The sequence below is a fragment of the Jaculus jaculus genome, chromosome X (assembly GCF_020740685.1).
Source record: "Jaculus jaculus isolate mJacJac1 chromosome X, mJacJac1.mat.Y.cur, whole genome shotgun sequence".
NCBI classification, from domain to species: domain Eukaryota; kingdom Metazoa; phylum Chordata; class Mammalia; order Rodentia; family Dipodidae; genus Jaculus; species Jaculus jaculus.
In genome coordinates this window covers 89,655,782-89,679,864 of record NC_059125.1, presented here as the reverse complement: position 1 = coordinate 89,679,864, position 24,083 = coordinate 89,655,782, and the positions used below count along the sequence as shown (strand labels likewise).

The window sequence follows — 24,083 nt, the reverse complement described above, 5'->3', positions numbered from 1 at the left end:
TGCTTTTCTACTGTTAATCTGCTTTGCAATATGAGGGTTGTGGTGTCTTAATTTAGGGGCTCCTCATAAACTTATGTTTTCTGACTGCTTGATCTCCAGCTGATGACAATTTGGCATTGCAACCTTATTGGAGGTGTGTTGTTGGGGGAGGGCCTACAGGTGTTACTGCTTCCCCTTGCCAGTGTTTGGCACACTCTTTTGCTGCTGATGGCCAGAGGGTTATGTCCAGCCTTTTCTCATACCATGTTTTCCTCTGCCATCATGTGAAAGGATAAAAGTTGCCCTATTTCTGCTGCCCTGTTTTCTAGTTGCTCTGCTAACCTGTCTTTTTAAGCTTCTGTAATATGGCTTGCTTGCTGCTGCACTGAATCACAGAACCGCCATTTTGCAACTGCCTCCATTTTGTAAAAAGTATACCATGAGGACCTGACCTTTTGTATGCCTTACACAATGCCTAAATTCCAGGAACTCGAGTTCCTCATTAAGATAACTCCCCACCTGGACACAACCAATCAACGGTCAACACATACCTGAAGTCCCCAGACACGAGCCCACCCCGTGGTCCCCACCCAATCAGAGGGACCCACGGCTGGAAAGCCCCTATGACTCTGCATACCTGTGGTTTTAGCCTATATAAGCTGACCAAACCCGTTGCTAGGGGCTCTTCACCCCTCCTGCGAGAGGAATCTGTGTTGAGCCCCGATGCATCGGATTCAATAAACCTCATGCGGTTTGCATTGAGAGCGTCCTGCGTGAGTGTTCTTGGGGTTGCGTAGACAGCCCTGAGCAGGGACCCCTCTGGGGAACCCCACAATGGAGCTTCTTCTCTAGACTGTAAGCCAAAATAAACCTTTTCCTTTCCTGTGTTTGCTGGGATACTTTCTGCCAGCAATGAAAAGCTAACTGCAACAAAGCTCAACAATGTATCACATTTAATGATTGAGGGAAGAAAACTTTGCTCCCTTAAACTATTTCATTCTGAGTTAAAATAAACAGCAAGTTTGGATAAAAAAAGAGAGAGGGGCTAGAGAGAGGTCTCAGTGATTAAATGAACTTACTCATAAAACCTGATGGCATGGGTTTAATTAGCTGGTACCCACATAGAGCCAGATTCACAATGGGGAATATGGGCCTGGAATTTGTTTGCTATGTCTGAAGACCCTGTCATAAACATACTCATTCACTTTCTTTATCTCTCTTTCTCTGTCTCATAAATAAATAAATAAGGGTTGGAGAGATGGCTTAACAGTTAAAGGTGCTTTCTTTTTAAAGCCTGATAACCTGGGTTTGATTCCCCAGTACCCACATAAATACAGATGCACAAAGTGGTACATGAATCTGGAATTTGTTTGCAGTGGCTGGAGTCCCTGGCATAACCATTCCCCCTTAAATAAATAAATAAAATATATTTTTTTAATTCTCTTACAAAAAGAAAGACAAAGGTGATGGACTTTCTTATAAAGGCTGGAAACAGGGTTCACTTCAATCACAGGAGAGCTGTTTTCTGATTTTGTTTTGTGTATGTGTGTGAAATAGATTTTGTCCATGTATTCCAGGCTGGCCAAAAATACATGGCAGCTCTCTTGCCTTAGTCTGCCCAGTGTTGGGATTTCAGTCATGCATACATTACCACAATTTGTTTCAGAGCTTTCTACTTTCTTTTTTTATGATCATTTTTTTTGACATTTACTTTAAAAGTGGTTGGTCATGACTTCCAATCTGATTATACCTTTTATTTTGGCAGATATGTTCTAAAACAATAATTCAAAGTTACCTAAGTTCCTGGGAAGATTTATATGAAGATTTATTTTATAACTATAAGTACAGTCTACTAGTGTTTTGGAAGATACTTTAGGATATGCAAAGGTAAATTAGAAGAAGCCTGGTCTAGCACAATGTCCCTAGATATTGGGCATTCTTTTTAAAAATTTCATTCTATGTATCTATCATCTATCTATCTATCTATCTATCTACCTATCTTTTTTTTTTTTTTGTTTTGTTTTTCGAGGTAGGGTCTCACTCTAGCCCAGGCTGACCTGGAATTCACTCTGGATTCTCAGGGTGGCCTCAAAATTGTGGCGATCTGCCTACCTCTGCCTTAAAGGTGTGTGCCACCACACCCAACTCTTTTTTAAATTTTTTATTGACAACTTCCATAATTGTAAACAATATCCCATGGTAATTCCCTCCCTTCCCCACTTTCCCCTTTGAAACTCCACTTTCCATTATATTGGGTATTCTTTGATTCAACAAACATTTACTGACTGCCTACATTGTGCTAGGTGATACTTACTGTGATAGATACAAGGTAATAAATGAATCAGATATAATCTCTGCTGAATGAAGATCCATATAAATAGCTTGCAAACAAAAGATTAACAGCAGGATACATTCCAGTTTTCCAATGTGTGAACTGCATCAGTTTCATGGCTAGACAATGCTTAGAATATGGTTACTGCTCAATGAAAGAGAAAGAGGTAACATGAGGTACTTTTAGACATAGCCTGACCTAGGGATTTGGAGGTTATTCAACCTGAACATTTAGTGGCCATTATACCATTGCTGTTCCTATTTTGTTGCTGTTTGCAAAGCCCACAGACATGGGAGTACTCTCTAGATTTTGAAGTCAAGGTCCTTACAGAGAGTTCTATTAAAGGAGGTAAGGTTACCTTCAAAATAAGCTATAGTCATACTTACACCATACTTATTCAATTTAAAGGGGCCAGTAACTTGAAGCAAAATAATTTAATGGCACCAGGGGATAAGAGTTTAACTACTAAAAATAATCATAGACTTAAAATAGATGCAGAGTTCTAATTTTAAAGCAGAATCAGCAGTCTTATAACAAAACTTTTCTTCTCTTTTTCAGTTGCAGAACAGCAGAAAAATCTTTAAAAATATAAGATATATGACATAATCGTGATTGTTGTTGACTATTTATAGAATTCTGGCAATCTCAGTGAGTGCCCAGAGAGATTTCTAAGATAATTATCTAAACAATAATTTTACTGCTATGATTTTTTAAATTATGGCTTTCAACCAAGTAGCTCAACATTCTAACTTTTGCTCTGAGATGAATTTTATTTTGCTCTTAGTTAATATGATATGTTGAGGAATATTCCCATGTACCTTAATATAGTTTTCAATCCTCTTATGGACAAATAGTCATACTTTAGTGCAACTTAAATGAAGAATATCCATTCATCTGTAACATATAGATACATAAGGCCCCAGATTTTCAATTTAAAGTGCTTAGTTAGCAACATAAAGAGATAAATACAATAAGGAATCCAGGCCTAGTTCATGAAGGTTTGGAATGCATTTTTTTTCTTCAAAATGAGTAGGAAAGACTAAATGTTACAAGCTGCTGTGTGGGCATAAGCCAAGTATAGAAAAAAAATATTCAAAATTATAAGTAGATTAGTAATACAATTTAAAATATTGTATAAAAACCCAAATGAAAATATAAAAAAGGAGGTTGCGCTTCTAGCTACAGGACAAAATGGCATGTCTGACTAAAAACAAAAAAAAATTTCAAGGAGAAGTAAACTGAAGCCTTCATGTTAAGTATCCCAATGTGGCCAGTTATACACCCAAGGTTATTTGAGGATGTCTTGCCTCAAATCACTTGCATATCACTTCAATGTTCTTATTTATGAAAGTACTGGGCACTATCAAAGGACCAAACAATGTTAATTCATTAAGCAAAACATGGAGAGTGAAATAGACTTATTAATATTATTATTTTACAAATATGTAAATTGTATTTCTTAAATAATGCTCTGCATCAGAGCCATAATTTCCACATATGGTAGAAATAAGTATATAAGAAAAGAAAAAGGCAATATATTTAACCTTGAGAGAAGGTGACACCCATAGTTGTTGAGGGAACTTACTTATTATCAGATAAAAAATTACAGTATTTATTCCCTGCACAGATATAAACTGGTGAATCAATCTGCAGTTTGAGATATTTATTTAAACCCAGAGGAGGAGGATATGGCTTTTACTTTTGAAAATCACAATAGAAAAAAGAAATCCACTCTAAATATAGTTTATCATCAGATGGCAGCTTTAGCATTAAACAATTCATGCTAAATGCTGTTCCTCAAGTTCTCCTTTCATGATCTTCTATAATTTATAAGCACATGGTATGTCTAATATAAATTTCATGAATTTTCATTTATCAAGAAATACTTAATGGGTATATATTTATACACACACATACCCACACATGCATATCTTACAATTTAAATATATCACCTACAGATCAAATCATTTATACCTCCATTCCTTTGAGAATCCTTTCAGTGCACTGATATTAGTCATCTTCACACTGATCCTCAAAATGTATGTGAGCACTCACAAAATTCATAAGTACATGCACATATACAAACAGACACAAACAATCTAAGACTAAAAAACAAAATATAATACTGATCATCTCCTATAATCACTTGTTTACATAAGAAAATTCTGTTTTGTTTTAGGTATAATCAAGACTCATAAAGCTTACCTTGCATACCTTTGTGGGCTGCTTTCAAATAAAATCTGTCTTTGAGAAATGATAATTTTTCTGATCTAATTGTTCCCTTGCCTATTCTCCCTGGTTAAAAACATCATGAAAGCTGGGTATAGTGGTTTATGCCTTTAATCCCAGCATTCTGGAGACAGGTAGAAGGATAAGCACTGAGTTTGTGGCCACCCTGAGACTACATAGTACCTTGTATTACCACAAAAAAAAAAAAAAAAAACATGAAACAAAATTTATGCTGCTCACATAAAAACAACATACAAATTCATCTAGACAGTGCTATAGACTAGTAACTCTAAAACTAACCACATACTAAATAGATAGGTAGACAGAAGCAGAGACTAACAAATAAATGTTTAAGTAAATAAAGGATATTCTCATCTTTTCCACAAATTTATCATGAGGATTTTCGGTGTGAGGGAAATTCTTGATGTCACGCTCTAGATGAAGAATATTCTGCTCCATCGTTGTGAGGTTGCTCTTGAGAATTTGTGCTGAAACTAAAGAACAATGGGAAAAGTGTTTAGAATATTTGCCATGTATTCCATAAAACAACTGAAAACTGTTAAAGCAGTTTTTTTTTAACATGGAAAAAAAACTGTCCCATGAAATTATCTCGCATTTTTCTGAATTGATGCTCATAAAAATTCTACTCACTATGGAGTAAATGGACATGTGAACTATAATATACAAAATCATCATATTTAATATGAGAATGTCACCATTTTATTTACTCATTAGTTCAGAAGAACCCATTTCTATTTAAATTTATTGATGGATCTTCTAATATTTAATTCTTTAAATCTAATTTGAAGATTAAAGAGAAACTAAGGTTCAAAGAAGCCTTATCATATTAATGCATGTTCTTGGTTCTATAAATGATTTAAGGTTAAATCATATAAAATGTTCAAATGTTTGATTTTGTTCAAAATTCCTTAAGTTTTTACAAACCAACACCTATGGTAAAAGTTTTCATCTTTACTAGTTTTCATACTCAACAGATATGTGAAAAAGAACTGTTGATACAGAATAGTTAGAGCAACCACCTGTGAACACATATGCACATGCATACCTACAAAGTTTTAGCATGCCTTCAAAAGTTATCGTTAGTTGCTTTAATTACCCCTAACATTCTCTGTACTTTTCCTTTTCCCTCATTGACAACTAATAATTTAAGTGCTGTATTCAAACCAACCCTAAACATATACACATTTCATATCTCTCATGAAGCCTTTTTAGAGGTACTAGAAAACTACCTTATAATATATGGCTTCATGAAGTCCAGTTATATACAAAGAGACTTCTATCAATAACAATAGCATCTTATAGGATTCTTGTTGAAGAGACAAGGAAAGTGTTACAACTTGATAGGTAGCCTTTGAGTTTGGTTTTTAAATCTAAGCTTCTGATATCTTGTTTTCATTAAACATTGAGAAACACAAATAAAATATATTACAACTTTTAAAAGAAAAAAAATAAAATTACATCATCCAGATCTGTAATTACATCATTCAGATCCCTATCAGCATTGCAATGAAAAATTCAAGAGACTGACAATATCAGCCCTCTGGAAAATTTCAGACAGATTATTCTGATGCACATTCATCACCATGATAGACTTACCTTTACAATTCAACAAGGAGAAATCACCTTAAATACAAATGAAAGTCCAAGAAATTGAAAATCAAACACCAAACCTAAAAACTATTCTTTTCTACTAATCCATCAATTTAAATAGCTCTGTCCAATTTAGTTCCACTTGTTTAGATCTGACATGTTTAGAAAATATTCTTCACTGAAAAGATGAAGAGAGATTTGTCTTGCCAAAAATAGGCTGCTTGCAAAGGATGAGCTTGATGTGAAGGACACCACTGTAACCAATTATTTTTTTTAACTTGGGTTCTTCCTCTATTGTCTTCCCAATGATTCAAAAGGTTTCTCCATCCCCACTTATTTTAATGAAGAAACTGAAGATCTGAAATTGACCAGTTGTTTAAGCAATTTGTGTTACAAGGATTTGAGGTAGATCAAGATACAGTACTCTAAAGTCTGGCATTCTGACACACTGAATAGTTCAAGTTGAAGGAATTTGAGAAATAACAAGTATAGGAGGGACTTTATGATATTCCCCAGGAGTGCATCATAAGAACCCCAGGTGTCGCTTTGAACCCAGCATGACAGGGGCATCCCAATCTCTGGAGATGAAGGGAAAGAGAGGAATATGAACAACAGCTTCAAAAATACTCCCAAGTTGGGCAGGAGGGATGGCTTAGCAGTTAGGTGCTTGCCTACAAAGCCAAAGGACCCAGGTTCGATTCACCAGGACCCAGGTAAGCCAGATGCATATGGTGGCACATGCATCTGATGTTCGTTTGCAGCAGCTGAAGGCCTTGACATACACATTCTCTCCCCCTCTCTGAAATAAATAAAAAGAAAATATTAAAGAAAAATATTTCCAAGTCTACTGTGCTTAGCACATGCATTTTCTTCCTCCTGTCACTTATTTTCAGGATTCTACATTGTTCACCAAATTTACTACAGAAAGTCCTGAAATTTAATTGTATTTTTGTATCTTAATTTCCTTATGAAAGCTCCTGTGTCACAAAAAAATTCAAATAAATTTGTGTTATTTTGTTAATGTTTCCTTACAGGATCTGAGCCAAGGAATTGGAAATGGGTAGAAGAAAAGGTTAATTATTTCCTCTATAAAGAATACATAAACTAATGTCACTTTTTCTGTTATTAACAAAACGGCCATATAGGCCATGTTTGGTCACTACTGATATTTTCCTACTAAAAATCACACTAATGCCAATAATAACATGGTAACATTATTTCCATTTTTATTTTTAACTTTTATTTACTTGAGAGTGGGTGAAGATGTATGGATGATTTAGAATAAACTCCAGACAGATGTGTCATTTTATATATCTGTCTTTATGTAGTACTAGTGAATTGAAACTGGGCCATTAGGCTTTGTAAGCACACACCTTTTACTAATGAGCAATATCTACTCCCCAAGGACTATTTTCTAATTTTCTAATACAAAATAGCCAAAGTTGAAGTTGCTATGTATCATAGTTGGTTTTATTATAAAGTTAAATTTTGAATGAATCAGTATTTTCAGAAAAACAAACTCAAATTTACATGTGCTCAAATTTACATGTCAAATCCTTAGTCTATATGAAGCAATCCAGATCTGTTCTCCAATTTATCTTCTAATTCACAGATCACTTCCCATATCACTTTTTATTTTGACTTAGAAATCTTCATTCTGCATCATTTACATGAACACACAAGCACCTTCATAAAACATTGAGCTGATGTTGGGACTCAGAACTCATTTGGGAGGTTGGCATGCTGAGCACTTTTAACCTCAGAAGATTTGCCCACAAGGAAGTTCTCTTTGACCTCCTCTTCTTACATCTCTAGAATGAGAATCATAGAACACAGCTTTCCTCTTTGCAAGCGAGGTCAAGAAAAGTAGAACTCGTCTTCCTCACAATTAGTCATAGTCCTTACAAACGTGTCTCCCTTATCTCTTGAGAATTATCATTTCAGATGGGTACTGCTCTGTGCCTGGGAGAAATGTCACACAGAAAGGCCAAACAAAGTGGAGGGGGGCGTATTTTCACTGGAGCTGGCAGAGACATGAATGTACATGCAAATCTAAGAATATTTAAGCACTAGAGTGCGTTAGAAAAGATTGCCTTCTGCATAGGCTCAGCCTCAGGGTGTATTTTTGTGCTTGTCACTACATTAGTTCACTAATATAAATTAGGGAGTCTTTAATGACAGAGCAAATATTTTCTATCTGAGTAAATTCTCACTATAGGCATTTTCAGTGACTGATTAGTCAGTCTTGTGGCACTTAATTTTTTTCTCATTTCATTTTTTACATCTGCTACTGAATTACTGAATCTGAATTATAACAGTAAAAAATAAATTATAGCTATCAGGTTCTTGGTAGCTTTCTTTCATGTACAACATAAATAACCTTTTAAGCTTAATATACTCTCTTGAGTTATATGTAGGAGAAACTTTCCCAACAAATCTTATTTATCTACTTGCTTCAGTTGAAAAATGAACCTATGTCTTTTTCTTGGTTTTAAGAAAATGTATGCTAGTGGCCTGATCTTCATTCAAACTATTTTAAGTGTCAGAATTGCTCCAATTCATGATTTTAAGAAAAGTAAAGTATACAATAAATATGTTGAGTGTGACATTGAATGGAAAGACTGCAAATTAAATAATATATGAGAAGTAATATACATTTAACGGAAAAAAACCCTCAGTACTATGGCAACATTCTCTAGTCTGATAATTATTAGGTAGATAGAAAAAGGCTCATAGAGATAATCTTAAGTTGATTTCTGCCTGCCACCTGGAAAACAAGTAGGTGCTTACACCATATAGCCTTACCTTTTCCTCCAGCAAAACCAGAATTCAGTGGCTGATTCCATCTCATTCAATCAACTCTCTCACCTCCTACTCAGGAGTGACAATCTCTTCCTGATCAAGACCCCTGAGTCCAGACCAATCAGCCCTCTCTCAGACCCTCTGGCATCTGAGGCTAAAGCCTATCACAACAAGATTATATATAGATCCTATCTTTGTTGGATGGTCATTTCTCCTGAACTTCCAGGTTCCTGTCCTGGTAAGTCTCCCCCATCTTAGCCTGGCTGAGATGAGGGGAGATCCCTGACTCAATATTCTCGCATGGGCTTTCTATGTCCTTCTGTCATCCACATGGCAGGAACTCTCTTCTCTTTCCTTTCTAAATCCCTTTTGACAGTTCAGGCTCATGTGCACTCCCCACATAGGCTCTTGGGCTATGTAGGTGCATCCATTCCCTCTTCCTTGGTCTGTGGACTCTCCCTCACTCCTCCTTACTTCTGAGCAAATATAATAATTTAATAATTAACATTTTTCATTCTTGCTTTATTTCAAGTCTTTGGTAAAACAGACACAAAGTCAGGATTTGGTGTTTACCTTTCTTGAACCCCCCAAAAAACCCTGTTACAGAAAGACTGACAATTAAATAATATATAAGAGAAGTAATATACACCTAAGGGTAAATAATCATAGTATTCTAGTAACATTTACTCGACTGTATTTAGAATGCATAATTTTATGTAAGTATAAAGGCTTTCCCAGGAACTTTTGTGGGTTTATTCGTCTGTATTAAAATTTTCTATTAATTTTAAGCATTGATAAAGTAACAGAGCACTTCCTATGTCTGGACTCTAAGAAAGGCCAAGTAAAAATATATTTTTGCAATTCTATAGATGAATAGGTTCAAACATTAGTACTCCATAATTTTCCTTAACTGAATATATTTAGTTGAAGAATTACTATCAGCTGAACAGTGACATGCCATTAAAATGACTCATCCAGGGCTGGAGAGATGGCTTAGCGGTTAAGAGCTTGCCTGTGAAGCCTAAGGACCCCAGTTCGAGGCTCAGTTCCCCAGGTCCCACGTTAGCCAGATGCACAAGGGGGCGCACGCATCTGGAGTTCGTTTGCAGAGGCTGGAGGCCTGGCGCACCCATTCTCTCTCTCCCTCTGTCTGTCTTTCTCTCTGTGTCTGTCGCTCTCAAATAAATAAATAAATAATTTAAAAAAAAAATAAAAAAAAATGACTCATCCAGAAAGCATTTATAAAAAAAAGGACAGGGATATTGCAAGCATAGTAAACAATAGACATTGTTGTCTCCTTTCTCAAGTGCATTTATAAGTTAATAGTTTAATTTTATATCAATGCCATACATGGAATGAACCAAATGTATTTATAAGGTAACAATAGCAAAATCTCATCACTGTGTGTTGCTTTGAACTTTAAATAAAATAAATTGGAAATGATACTCAAAAAAGAATTGCTATAATAGAAACAAAACCACAACTATTACACATGATTTATTTTTGAAGCAATTTTTTGCCTAAAAAGTTAGCAAGCTACATAACTTAAGTAGCATTCTTTTTTTTCTGTAAGGGTGCACAGGGTCCTGCTATATAGCCAAGGCTGCTTTCAAACTCATGATCCACCTTCCTCGGGCTCCTGAGTGCTAGTTCCTGATTAGAGGTCTATGTCACTATGCTCAATTTAATTACCATTCTTTATAAAAATGAAATTAAAGACATATGTTCCCAACATGCGCTCATATGCACCACTAACATATACCATTGAGGATGAGGTAGTTCTCCAAAGTGAATTCATAATACAGCCTGAAATCATGCTGAGGACATTAGAACGGAAGCAAGAAAACATGGCTAATGCATTACTGGGTTTAACTTAACTTGGCATACTGCTTAACATTCAGCCTGATAATATCAGTCTGAATGCATTATCTTTTTAAAAAAAATTTATTAACATTTTCCATGATTATAAAAAAAATATCCCATGGTGATACCCTCCCTCTCCCCCACACTTTCCCCTTTGAAATTCCATTCTCCATCATATTACCTCCCCATCTCAATCATTTTACTTATATATATACAATACCAACCTATTAAGTACCCTCCTCCCTTCCTTTCTCTTCCCTTTATATCTCCTTTTTAAGTTACTGGCCTCTGCTATTAAGTATTTTCCTTCTCACGCAGAAGCCCCATCATCTGTAGCTAGGATCCACATATGAGGGAGAACATGTGGCACTTGGCTTTCTGGGCCTGGGTTACCTCACTTAGTATAATCCTTTACAGGTCCACTCATTTTTCTGCAAATTTCATAACTTCATTTTTCTTTACCACTGAGTAGGACTCCATTGTATAAATGTGCCACATCTTCATTATCCACTCATCAGTTGAGGGACATCTAGGCTGGTTCCATTTCCCAGCTATTATATATAAATTGAGCAGCAATAAACATGGTTGAGCACGTACTTCTAAGGAAATGAGATGAGTCCTTAGGATATATGCCTAGGAGTGCTATAGCTGGGTCATATGGTAGATCAATCTTTAGCTGTTTTAGGAACCTCCACACTGATTTCCACAATGGCTGGACCAGATTGCATTCCCACCAACAGTGTAGAAGGGTTCCTCTTTTTCCACATCCCTGCCAACATTTATGATCATTTGTTTTCATGATGGTGGCCAATCTGACAGGAGTGAGACGGAATATCAATGTAGTTTTATTCTGCATTTCCCTGATAACTAGGGACGAAGAACATTTTTTTAGATGCTTATATGCCATTCGTATTTCTTCCTTTGAGAATTATCTATTTACCTCCATAGCCCATTTTTTGATTGGCTTGTTTGATTCCTTATTATTTAACTTTTTGAGTCCTTTGTATATCCTAGATATTAGTCCTGTATCAGATATATAGCTGGCAAGGATATTTCCCCATTCTGTAGGTTGCCTTTTTGCTTTTTTCACTGTGTCCTTTGCAGTGCAAAATCTTTTATTTTTGCATTATCTTTTTATAATTATTTATTTATTTATTTATTTATTTATTTATTTATTTATGTGAGAGAGAGAGAGAGAGAGAGAGAGAGAGAGAGAGAGAGGGAGGGAGAGAATGGGCCTGCCAGGGTCTCCAGCCACTGCCAATTAACTTAAGACTCATGTGCCACTTTGTGTATCTGGCTTATGTGAGTTCTGGAGAACAGAACCTGGGTCCTTTGGTTTTTCAGGCAAGCACCTTACCACTGAGAAACCTCTCAAGTCCCTGCATGCATTCTTTTACGTTTTGGTTTTTGGAGGTAGGGTTTCACTCTAGCTCAGGCTGACCTGGAATTCACTATGTAGTCTCAGGCTGGCTACGAACTCACGGTGATCCTCCTACCTCTGCCTCCCCAGTGCTGGGATTAAAGGTGTGCGCCACCACGCCTGGCTCCTGCATGCATTCTTGATAAATGAAGAGATAAAGCCTCTAACAAAAAGAAAAGAAAGCATACCAACAAACATTGGAAGATATTAGTGAAAGAGTTCGGTAGAAAAGGAGGGAGAGAAGTGTGAAACCTAAAAAACGATTGCAATAAACAAAATCGTGTAGCTCAACCACCAAATCAACAGCAGGGAACACTGCCTGTGAAGAATAGCACACAGATCACCAGCTGTCTCTTCAGCAAATGCGATTCTGCCTACAACAAATTCTATGTGTGAATTTTCAAATCAAAGGCTAAGAAAACAAATAGAAATCTCCTGCTTGAGCTGACAGTCTTATCTTAAGGCCAGGACTGAGGAGTACATATATAAGTTGAAGCTTCTATCAAGCAAAGCTGCAGAGAGTCTTTCTGGCAACATTTGTTCTCATTATCAGAAGAATAAATTCTCTTATGACAGAATCTTTTTATTAGATCCCATCTCTCAGAAGAGTAGGGAGATGGAAACCCAAGATAGCCACCCCCTTACACAGGTAGACTCTGTTTCAAAAGAGAAAAAAGAAAGTAAGAAAAAGAAAGAAAGAAAGAAAGAAAGAAAGAAAGAAAGAAAGAAAGAAAGAAAGAAAGAAAGAAAGAAGACTCATTTGCTTTCATTACAGTAAAAGCTCTTCCATCCACCCAGATACCAACTTTTGTTTTATTATTTATTTATTTGTTTGTTTGTTTTCATTTTTGTTTTGGTTTTACGAGGTAGGGTCATTCTAGCCAAGGCTGATCTGGAACACTGTGTAGTCTCAGGCTGTGAAGTCTCAAGGTAGTGAAGGAGAAAGAGGAGAAAGCTAGATTCTTTTAAGCAGTCTCAGTTAGAAGCAGGCCCGGAGAGAACGGATGCTGCCTCACTCACCCTGGCATAAATGTAACTCTTGGCGGAAATGGAAATCTGATGGAGGCTAATCAACAGCGCCCCCTCCTGTCCACAGCCTCTCAAGCTATGGCCTTCACTACCCAGGTGTGTAGGCTCTTTAACCTGTCCCTTCAAATCTACAAACCAATTAGGTCTTCCCTTTGCATACCTCGTAATCCATATGAAGAAATATTTATTTTCACATGTTTTTTTAAAAGATATTTATTTACTGAGAGGGAGAGAGAGAGCGAGAATGAATTGGCTTGCCAGGGCCTCAGCCACTGCAATCAATCTCCAGATGCAGTGGGTATGTGTTACCATGCACTTACCTTACCTATGTGCATCTGGTTTATGTGGGACCTGGAGAGTCAAACGTGGGCCCTTAGGCTTTGAGGTAAGCACCTTAACCGCTAAGCCATTTCTCCAGCCCTCACATGCTTTATATTTGTCAAGAATTAGATACACACAGACAGTATCTTCATAAAGCTATACTGCCATATTATAAGAATCTTAGTTATTTTTCTTGAGTATAATTTCTCTGATTTCAGTCATATGTTCCTGGAACTCTACTCCTGAAATTTTAGGGAAATTACTAGGATCACATGATTAAGCATATTTATTCTTGCATTTGGCCCATTTTTGAATTAATTTAATGCATGAATTCCACAGGTAAGCACAGATACAAAGCCATCAGCTCTACCCAAATTAAACCGAGGTTGTCATGACATCAGTGACATTATGCTGAAGTCATATTGCTGGAACCATTTATGTCCATCCACCATTAGTGCTGCCCAGATTAGCAATAGTTCTTCTGGATAACAAGATTACAGGTCAGATAATAAATGCTTGCAAGAGGGTACATTAACCCTATGTTTTTATTTTCCTCAATCTTTTATTTATTGTAAGTGGTGACAGGGTTGTTATATGCCTAAAAACAAGACATTGGAAATGTAAACTAAATGAATTAGAGGAAGAACATTGTTACACTGTTTTCTAAGTTCCTTGACACTGACAATGGTCTTTAAATAAAGCAAGGCTTGATTATATCTGAGTATCATCAGTCCATAAATATCTGATAGTTATTTTTTTCCCTGGTTTCTAAACAATAGATAGGAAATGGAAGCTAGGTTTGAGAGGTAGGGGCCATGCTAAGGTGTTTGAGTATCACCCTAAGTGTAGTGGGAAAGCACTGAAGAGATTTTGGGGGAAGATGATTTGACAGCAATGTGGAAAGTGGAGAGAGGGGATTAGGAATGAAAATTAGGAGAACAGGTAGAAAACAATCACAACCAGAGCAGGGGTTGATGGCTGTTTGGTTGCTTAGAAAGGACAAGTAAAGGCTGAGAGAGGAAAAAAGACACCCCCACACCAATGAAGTTGGATGTTGGGGTTCAGAAATTGGCCCATGTTTTTGTAAAACCAGTACAGGCAGGGAGCCTGAATAATTCCTTCAGTTATGAACTGCTTTGTTGTGGCCAGTTTAGCCCTTTCCTCATGACAATTTGCAATCAGGTAAGTCCTTCACCGGTTGTGACGAGAGGGTTATCAGGGAACACACATTGCTGTCCCACTCTGCTGCTCATGGGGCTCATCATGGTATCAGAAAGTTGTGCATGTGTGTCTGTGTGTGGGTGGGTGGGTGTGGGTGTGAGAGAGAAAGAGAGAGAGAGAGAAGCAGACATATAGAGAGAATGGGCACACCATTGCAAACAAACTCTAGACACATGCCACCTTGTGCATCTGGCTTGCGTGAGTCCTGTGGAATTGAACCTGCATCCTTTGGCTTTGCAGGCAAGTGTTTTAACAGCTAAGCCATCTCTTCAGAGCCATGTCTCCAGTCTGGCCCCATGTGATTCTTATTGGGCACTAAGAGGAAGAGTTCTTAAGCTGATGGGGAGAAGATCTCCCTCTGTGGTACGGAAAGTTTTTCCTGCCCTAGCCTTGTAACAACTTAGCCCCAGATCCTCAGAGGAAGATCTGTAGACTTGCCTTGGGTACAGAGAGAATATTCGTGACCCTTAGACCCACTACTCTGGAACCTGCTTTAACAGTACACCTTTTGACCAGTCTCCAAAAGCTTGGTACATACCTTGAGCTGTAACACTGTTTGAGTCTCTCAATCATGTCCCAAAATCCAGCAAGAGTTGGAACTGTAAACAACAATATTCCAAGTACAATCTGCCACCAATAATCCAGTTTTTGCATATTCTTGAGTTCCCATGAAAATAAATCCTAATTTGTTAACCCTCAACCATCTGCCCATTCTATTATTCAGATGGGTGGACAAGAGCCTAACTGTATCATCATAAATTGACAGTTTTTTTCCCATGGGGGGGTACAGTGGGTATTTTAGAAGTAGAGATGAAGTACACTTGAGATAGATGATATGGGAGGAGTAGGGATAAGGGTGCTAAAAAGGGTTCTTCCTGGCACAAACAATAGAGAAAGACAAGATTTGTGGAAAATGTCATGCAATAACTTTTGAATTTTAAAGTTTTGAATGTATGAATCATCTATGTTGAGGTTTCAATTAAGCAGCTGATTCCAGAGCAAGGGAGAAAAGAGGTCTGAGCTGGGCACAGGGAACCGAAAGTCATTTGCATATAGATCCCACTTCAGAATAGTTGTATTGTTTCATTACATTGCCAGGATATAATTTAGTCTATAGTTAGTTTCCTGGCTATATAAATCTAGGTAATAATTCCTGCATCCCTGCCTCATTTCAAATACAAATATTTCTATATGTTTGTTAAGGCCATTTTCCTTAGGGCTATGTTTGTAATTTATTTGTACTTTTCTTCTGCCTCTCCCTGTATTACTCTACACTATGCAAGTACCATGGATATGATATTTCTATGAAGATGTTTTTCCTCCCTGAGAGAAGACTTGCTTTAACACTTTTCTTGAAACAAATGTTGTCAATAACAACCATGAAGCTAATTCTTTTGGAGGTGAAGGAAGTTCATTATATGTATATGTATGTATAAGTGTGTACACACACACACACACAGACACAGACACACACACACACACACACACACACACACACACACACACATCCATCCATCCCTAGAAACTATGAAAATACTTGCAGGAATTTCACTGAAAGTGGAATAGGAGAACTTAAATAACTTGCCTTTTTTTATTATACAAAATGCATATAATTGTCACATTAACACTGGTACAAAGCAAAGAGCAAAGTGTAGCCAATGAATATTTCATCATCAGTTCTTCCTTCTTTCCCACTGTGTTTAATTAGCATAGTCAATAGTCACTCAATAATGTTTCTTATTCCTAGTTGCAGATCTGCAATCTTTTATCATACACACATCTCTCATGCTGGATTTCTTTGAACAGTCATTGCAATTTATTTTTTATTTCCTTATTGGTAAATTGGTGTTGTGGTTTGAATGTTTAATATCCAACATAGACTCATGTATTTGAGCACCTGGTGCCTAGCTGGTGACACTGGAAACCTTTAGAAGGACCACTGATGGAGGAAGTGGGACACTTGGGGGTAGGCTTTAAGATTTTACACACCACCACCATTTCCAATTTGCACTCATTCTTGATTATACATGCAATATGAGACACTGACCTTCTTGAACTGCTTCTAGTCAGGTGTGTTTGATCATAGCAATAAGTAGAGTAATGACTGCAACTGGTTATTATTTTCCTTTGCCTAGTTTTGATTTAAGGCAAATAGCAATGCTTACCTACATTTTAATCATATTGGATACTATGGTTACCACGATTGAGTATACTGAGGAACAGGCATGCTACATGAATCAGATTTTGTTCTCAAGTCACTAGCTGCATCCTTACACTGGGTTTAATAAAATCTTTAAAGATGCTTTCCTTTAAGACTCTAATATTTTATTCATTTCAACAGTATCACCAACATATCAATTAGTTAGCAAGTTATAATTGTCATTGTAATCTGTAGACTTTGGGGTTCTGAAATGAAGGCATAATAACTACAGGTCATTTTACCTAAATTATTTTATTATTTTGTTAGTAATTTCAATAGTATCTATAGGGATCAGTTACAGATTAAGAATAAAACATTCTCTCTCTCTCACACACACACATGCACACACACACAATTTACCTACACATGGTGGTAACAATTTGTACTGTAATCGCATTGCTTTGAAGTGTGAGACAGGAGGATTGCGAGTTTCAGGACAAACTGGGCTACACAGTAACTTAAGATACCCATGAGCCTGAGCTACATAGTGAACTTGGGCTACATAGTGAGCTGCAGGCTAGACTAGCTACATAATGAGAAACTATCTAAAAATAACCAAAATTAAAATAAAATGAGCAAATACTTATATATCCAAATGATACATCCAAATAATACTTTCAATATGGGACAACTAGAACATATTTGCAATTATGTAGGTAAATAGTATTTCAGAATCAAGTATATATGACAGTTTAAAAGTTGAAGAATACCATTTTTATTGACATCACCATAGGAAATTCCATGCTGTGGCAAAAGCAGATGTCATGCTGTGTTTCTGACAAAAAAAGTATGGAACGTTACATAGGTTCTTTTCAAAAAGTTTCTCTAGTGGCTAAAACCAGTTAGTCAATATAAAAAAAAAAATCTGGCACTAAAAATGAAATCAAATACAATGAAGCTGAGTTTAGATAATACCATGAAAACACCTCTAGGAATGTGCCTAGAACAGACAGTGTTGCTTAATCATGGGCCAAACTTGAATTAGGACCCAAATTAACAATAGATCCTATTAAATAGTCCTCTTGCAAACATTATATCCAGAATAGTCAATAAGGCATCAGAGTTGTTAATTCTGGGTGTAGACTGGGACAATAATATCTTTTAAAAACTAAAACCTGTTTTCACCTCTCTAGGACAGAAAATACATTGTTAATTCAGTAATTTGTTGCTATTATAAAAATATAGCATCTATTTTTATCTTGTTTTATTTATTTATTTGAGAGCAACAGACAGAAAGAGAAAGAGGCGGGGGGGGGGGGGAGGGAGAGGGAGAGGGAGAGGGAGAGGGAGAGGGAGAGAGAGAGAATGGGAGCGCCAGGGCCTCCAGCCACTGCAAACCAACTCCAGATGCATATGCCCTCTTGTGCATCTGGCTAACGTGGGTCCTGGGGATCCGAGCCTCGAACAGAGGTTCTTAGGCTTCACAGGCAAGCGCTTAACCGCTAAGCCATCTCTCCAGCCCAAATATAGCATCTATAATCAGAAATATATGTATATATTTTTACATAGGGTCTCACTGTAGCCCAGGCTGATCTGGAACTCACTCTGTAGTCCCAGGCTGTCCTCCAACTCCCACTAATTCTCCTACCTTTGTCTCCTGAATGCTGGGATCAAAGGTATTCACCACCATGTCCAGCTAGAAATATATACATTTTGATTCTTTTTCTTCCCCTAGAACCTATAATTCTGGGCAAGATACTTAACTTTTATGAATCTTAGTTTCCTTATCTAGGAAATGAAAAAAAAAAAAAACAATTCAGCTCTTTAGGGCTTATTAGACTAAATAAATAGGACAAATATGTTTTTAACATATAAACTCACTTATAAGTGAACTTTGTACGTATTAGGTTTTGTTGCTCACCCATTATGTACAGCCTAAGGTATAATAGCGCCTTTCAATGTTTGAGCCTCATCTCAATATCACTTGCCAATACTGTTTTCTTATGCTTTATACTATTTCCTGACTATATTTTTTTTCCGTCTCTGGCATGATGTTCCCCTACATAGCCACTACAAACTCCCATCCATCTTTAGTTCAACCCTGTTTTAAAGTAGTTTATGACTGTCTAAATAAAGTGGTAGTATTTTTCATGATCCACAACACTTTGAATTCTTATCAGACTTATTTTTTTTACTTGCATTCTAATAGTTTACATGGCTTCTTCTCTCATGAGAATTTTCGCTCTTTAAAAGAGAAATTTGGAAACACACACACACACACACACACACACACAAGCAAAACTAGAAGCTGACGTATTGACTTTTAATAGGAGACTTGTAGAACCCTGGCTTTATCCCCAGAACTGTAAACATGAATAAATCAAAATAAAAACAAAAAATTAAATCTTCCTGTTCTAAACTTCTAACTATACTTGCCACATAACAAATGTTTACTAAATTCTGCCTAAAATAGGAAATCATTTCTCATTTATTTTATTAACATTTTTTTTTTAGCTGTATACGCCCTTGTATTTAACATTCAGTTGAGGACTTCTCATTCTGCGCTAACAGGAAAAAAAAAAAAAAAAAAAAAAACAAGAACAACAACAACAAAAAAAAAAACAGTAAATCCTCTTATAGAAAAGAATGAACCACTTAAGAGAGAAATCCACAAGATTTTATTTATAGTTGTATAAAACAGATAACCAGCAATATGGGAATGAGAGAGAGAGAGGGAAGAAATTTAGTATAATAATAGAAACTTCAGTGGGATATTCATGAAAAACTTTGCTAAAAGAAAATTGATATTTTCATGTAAAGAGAATACAAGCATCACATAAAAGTATAGACTGTATCATGTTAACTGAGTGTTTCTTGTGTGCATGTGCACATGTTCATGTGTAGGAGTTGCAAGTGTATATATGTAGAGTTCAAAGGACTATTTTGTATATGGTCCTCATCTTCCACCTTGTTTGAGGCAGCATCTCTACTTGTTATCCATGGTGGCCCCCAGGCTAGTTATCCCATGAGCTTTCAATGAAATCTAACATCTCTACCTTCAATTTTGCTGAAGCCACAGTGGGATTATACACATGCACCACCACATTAAGCTTCACGTGGGTCCTGGAGATTTGAACTCAGGTACTCTCATCTGTATAGTAATTGATCTATGTACTGATCAGTCTCTCCAGCTGTTCATCTTGTTTTAATAACCTCTTGAATGAAAATGCATTCTCTAACATTGAATGTTAGTTACATATCACTAATTCACATATTCATTCTATACACTGTAGGGATAGAATGTTAGAAGTTAGGATGATAGTTAACTAACAAAGAAAATAATTAACTTATTTAAATATTCAAGGAGTTATTTCATTATCTATAGTAATTCTGCTTCATGCTGTGTTACGTAATGACATTTTCATAGAAGTATTTATTGTTCTTTGAGTATATTCCTCCTACAGGGATATTTTATGAAGCAACATCTAGCCCAAAAAATATTGAATATGTAGTATGGTCTGAATACATGAGCTAGCTAATCAGTCTTTGCAAGTACCCACCCATGTAAACTTTTTTTAAAGAATACTCCACCTATTCAAATGTTACATTCAAGTGTCATTTAGCTCCCACAGAAGAGACTTATACACAAAGGATTCTAAATATTTTTGTACTATTTAAATAGAAACTAATCTCAAAAGTCATTCAAAGAAATGGTATTGAAAAATTTCGCTCATCTACACAGGCGGGTCAATACTAGGCAATATAATTATACAGAAAAGCTAAGAGAATTTCAAGTAATTGGACAAAAATTCATATAAGCTTAAATACACGTATGATCTTGTCAAAGGCTCTTTCATAATCCAGGTAATAACTTATGAAACAAAGGAGTGAGGAGTGAAATTGTTAAGAATAAATTGTTGTGAATAATACATTCCATATCATAGGTATAAACACCACACACACAGTTTTGTTACTCTAGAGCAGGGGTTGGTGTGGTCTAAGTAAAGAATGCTTTTACATTGTTATGTAGTTGAAAAAAAAAACAACTGTATCTTGTAAATCATGAAAATTGTACGGAATTCAAATTTCAGTGTTCATAAATAAAGTTTTATTGAAATATAGCCATGACCATTCATTTATGTATGATATTTGGCAGCTTTTGCAATACAAAGGCAGAGGATAGTTCACTTAATATCCTGCTTTGTGCAGAAAAAGTTTGCTGACCTATGTTCTAGATTAAAAAAAAATACTATCTTTGGAGGCCCATCAGCAATTTCCCAGTGTAAAAATTTCACAAGGATATGAAAACTGAAAGAAATCAAAAGCAAAAAGAGACTGTCATAGAATACAGAGACATAAGGGCCACACCTACTGGATTTTAGGTTCTTCTACAAAAACAAAATGACTAAGTCTGTTTGCATCATTCAAATGGTTAAATCCATAATGGGGATTTGATTATATATGTATAGTCCACAATGCAGTAATACAATAATAAGTTGGGGGAACAACTTTTTTTCTTTTTTAAGGTAGGGTCTTACTCTAGCCCAGGCTGACCTGGAATTCACTATATAGTCTCAGGGTGGCCTTGAACTCACAGTGATCCTTCTGCCTCTGCCTTCCAAGTGCTGGGATTAAAGGCATGAGCCACCACACCCGCCTGCATTTTGTTTTTGGTTTCTTTTTCATTCTTTTTTTCGAGGTAGGGTCTCACTCTGACCCAGTCTGACCTGGAATTAACTATGTAGTCTCAGGGTGGCCTTGAATTCACAGCAATCCTCTACCTCTGCCTCCAGAGGGCTGGGATTAAAGGGGTGCACCACCACGCCTGGCCATTTTGTTTTTCATATAGTCCAGTACCTCAAACAGGATCACAACATCCTTGGGATATTTTCTTCTGAACCCCTCACATTAGGTAAACAAAATACAAAAGCAGCACATGTAAGGAAAAATTCAGAGACAGCTTCAATAGCTGGTTCCTATCAGCCTCTGCACAGCAACATTATTGCAAAATAAGACAGTGCAATCTAAATTCAACTTTTTTAGTCAAGTTAATTTCTCCACTATGCCACTGTAGGAATTCTTAGAATTTTCTAAAGATGTAATAACTGATCAAAGCATATCTTACATAACTTTTCTTTCTGAAGTTGTCACAGGCTTTAAAAAGATATTTTTTTGTTTATTATTTTTATTTATTTATTTGAGAGTGGCAGACAGAGAAAGAGGCAGGTAGAGAGAGAGAGAATGGGCACGCCAGGGTCTCCAGCCACTGCAGACGAACTCTAGATGCGTGTGCCCCCTTATACATCTGGCTAATGTGGGTCCTGGGGAGTTGAGCCTTAAACCGGTGTCCTTAGGTTTCACAGGCAAGTGCTTAATCACTAAGCCATCTCTCCAGCCCTAAAAGGATATTTTTATATATTTTTAAAAAGCTACCAAGTTACAGAACTCAGTATTATATGGGTATGTACACACACACACACACACACACACACACACACACACACAATTTTTGAGTCAAAACAGCCCTAAGAAATATATTATTATATTGATGCATATATATATACATACATATATATGAAATATAGGCAAAGCAACATTTAAAAAATGCTACAGTTATATAATCAATAAGTGACATAACCAACATTCAAAGTTATGACCTCCAGCCTGTGTTCTTATCAATGTGCTCTACTTCCACTTTGGAATACAAGTTTTAGTTAAACAGTATATTTCCAAGTAAGTGAAGCACAAGCTGAACCTCATACTTGATGCTCTTTTTCTTCTTCTGTCTCTTTTTATTGTGTTTCTGTGTGTAGTGTATGGTGTATGCACAATGTGTGCATGTGTGTATGCCCTGTGTGAACATAGCCAGAGGCCAGAAGAAAATGTCGGGTATCTTCCTTTTCCTCATTTATATTACTTACTTGAGATAAAGTCTCTCACTGAACCAGGAACTCTTGTTTCTGAGTTAGACTGGCTGACCAATGAACCAAAGATTGTCTCCTGTCTCCACCCCTAACCCTGTTAATGCTGTAAATACATCCATGCATCACCTGTCCTTTTTTAATGCATCCTAAGGATCAAACTCAGCCCTTCATGTTTGCACAGCAAGTGCTCTTACCCACTGGCCCACCTTCCTAGCCCTCCAGTATACTTTTAGTGCCCGAACTTAATAGTCGTTTTGTATCTGTAATGACAGCAAACTTCCTTTTTAGAATATTTTTATATAGTTATTTATTTGACAGAGAAAAAGAGGGGAGGGAGAGAGAGAGGGGGAGGGAGGGAGGGGGAGAGAGAGAGAGAGAGAGAGAGAGAGAGAGAGAGAGAGAGAGAGAGAGAGAGAGAGAGAGTGAGCATGCCAGGGCCTCCAGCCACTGCAAACAAATTCCAGACACATGTGCCACCTTATGCATCTGGCTAATGTGGGTCCTGGAGAATCAAACCTGGGTCCTTTGGCTTTGCAGGCAAACACCTTAACCACTAAGCCATACCTCCAGCCCAGCACTCTTCCTTAACAAGTGCAAAAGTAAGGAAGTGATGGGGAAGCAAATACCATCTGAGATTTCATGTGATTTCTAGTATTGTATGTAGGCTGAAACAAGTACATACTAGGTGTATAAACTGATCTGTCCAATTATAACACACTACATAGTAAGTATGAAGAAAATTCAAAACAACAAAGAGCTATAATATATTCTTTGCAATATGTGACAGAGAATAAAAGATATTTTTCCCATCTTTCTTGCAAAAAACAAAAATATGATTATCTGGGAGCATGGACCTCAAATGGAATTGATGTTTTGTGGAGAAAGGAGAGAATTAGAGTTAAATGGGATGTGACTTCTACTCCATAGGAGCCTAAGGATAGAAATCATGGAATAATGGATCCTAGAAGGTAGAGTGTGACTTTTGTCTCCTATGCAGAAGTTGGAATTGGAACTGAACAGCAGGAATAGCAGGGTGTGAATAGCAGAAGAAAAAGGACTGTGACTTGAAAAAAAAGCATGGGGATATTGCTAGATATGGTGCTTGAAATGTGTAGATTGCATGCCCTGTGAAACAAGAGGGAAACATACAGACTGTGAGAAAAAAGAGGACAAGGCAAAGACAGTGTGAATGAGAGCAAGGGAGAACAG

At 36.7% G+C, this 24,083-nt stretch overlaps 1 protein-coding gene across 2 annotated transcripts in view; it reads right to left on the bottom strand.

Annotated features, from left to right (window-relative positions):
• Diaph2 (diaphanous related formin 2) overlaps window positions 1–24,083 on the bottom strand; it is a 915,994-nt gene that overhangs the window by 379,288 nt on the left and 512,623 nt on the right. For both annotated transcript variants that reach the window (XM_045140096.1, XM_045140097.1), the window contains one exon: window positions 4,910–5,034. In XM_045140096.1, the coding sequence (XP_044996031.1) occupies window positions 4,910–5,034 (125 nt within the window). The remainder of the gene's footprint in view (window positions 1–4,909; window positions 5,035–24,083) is intronic.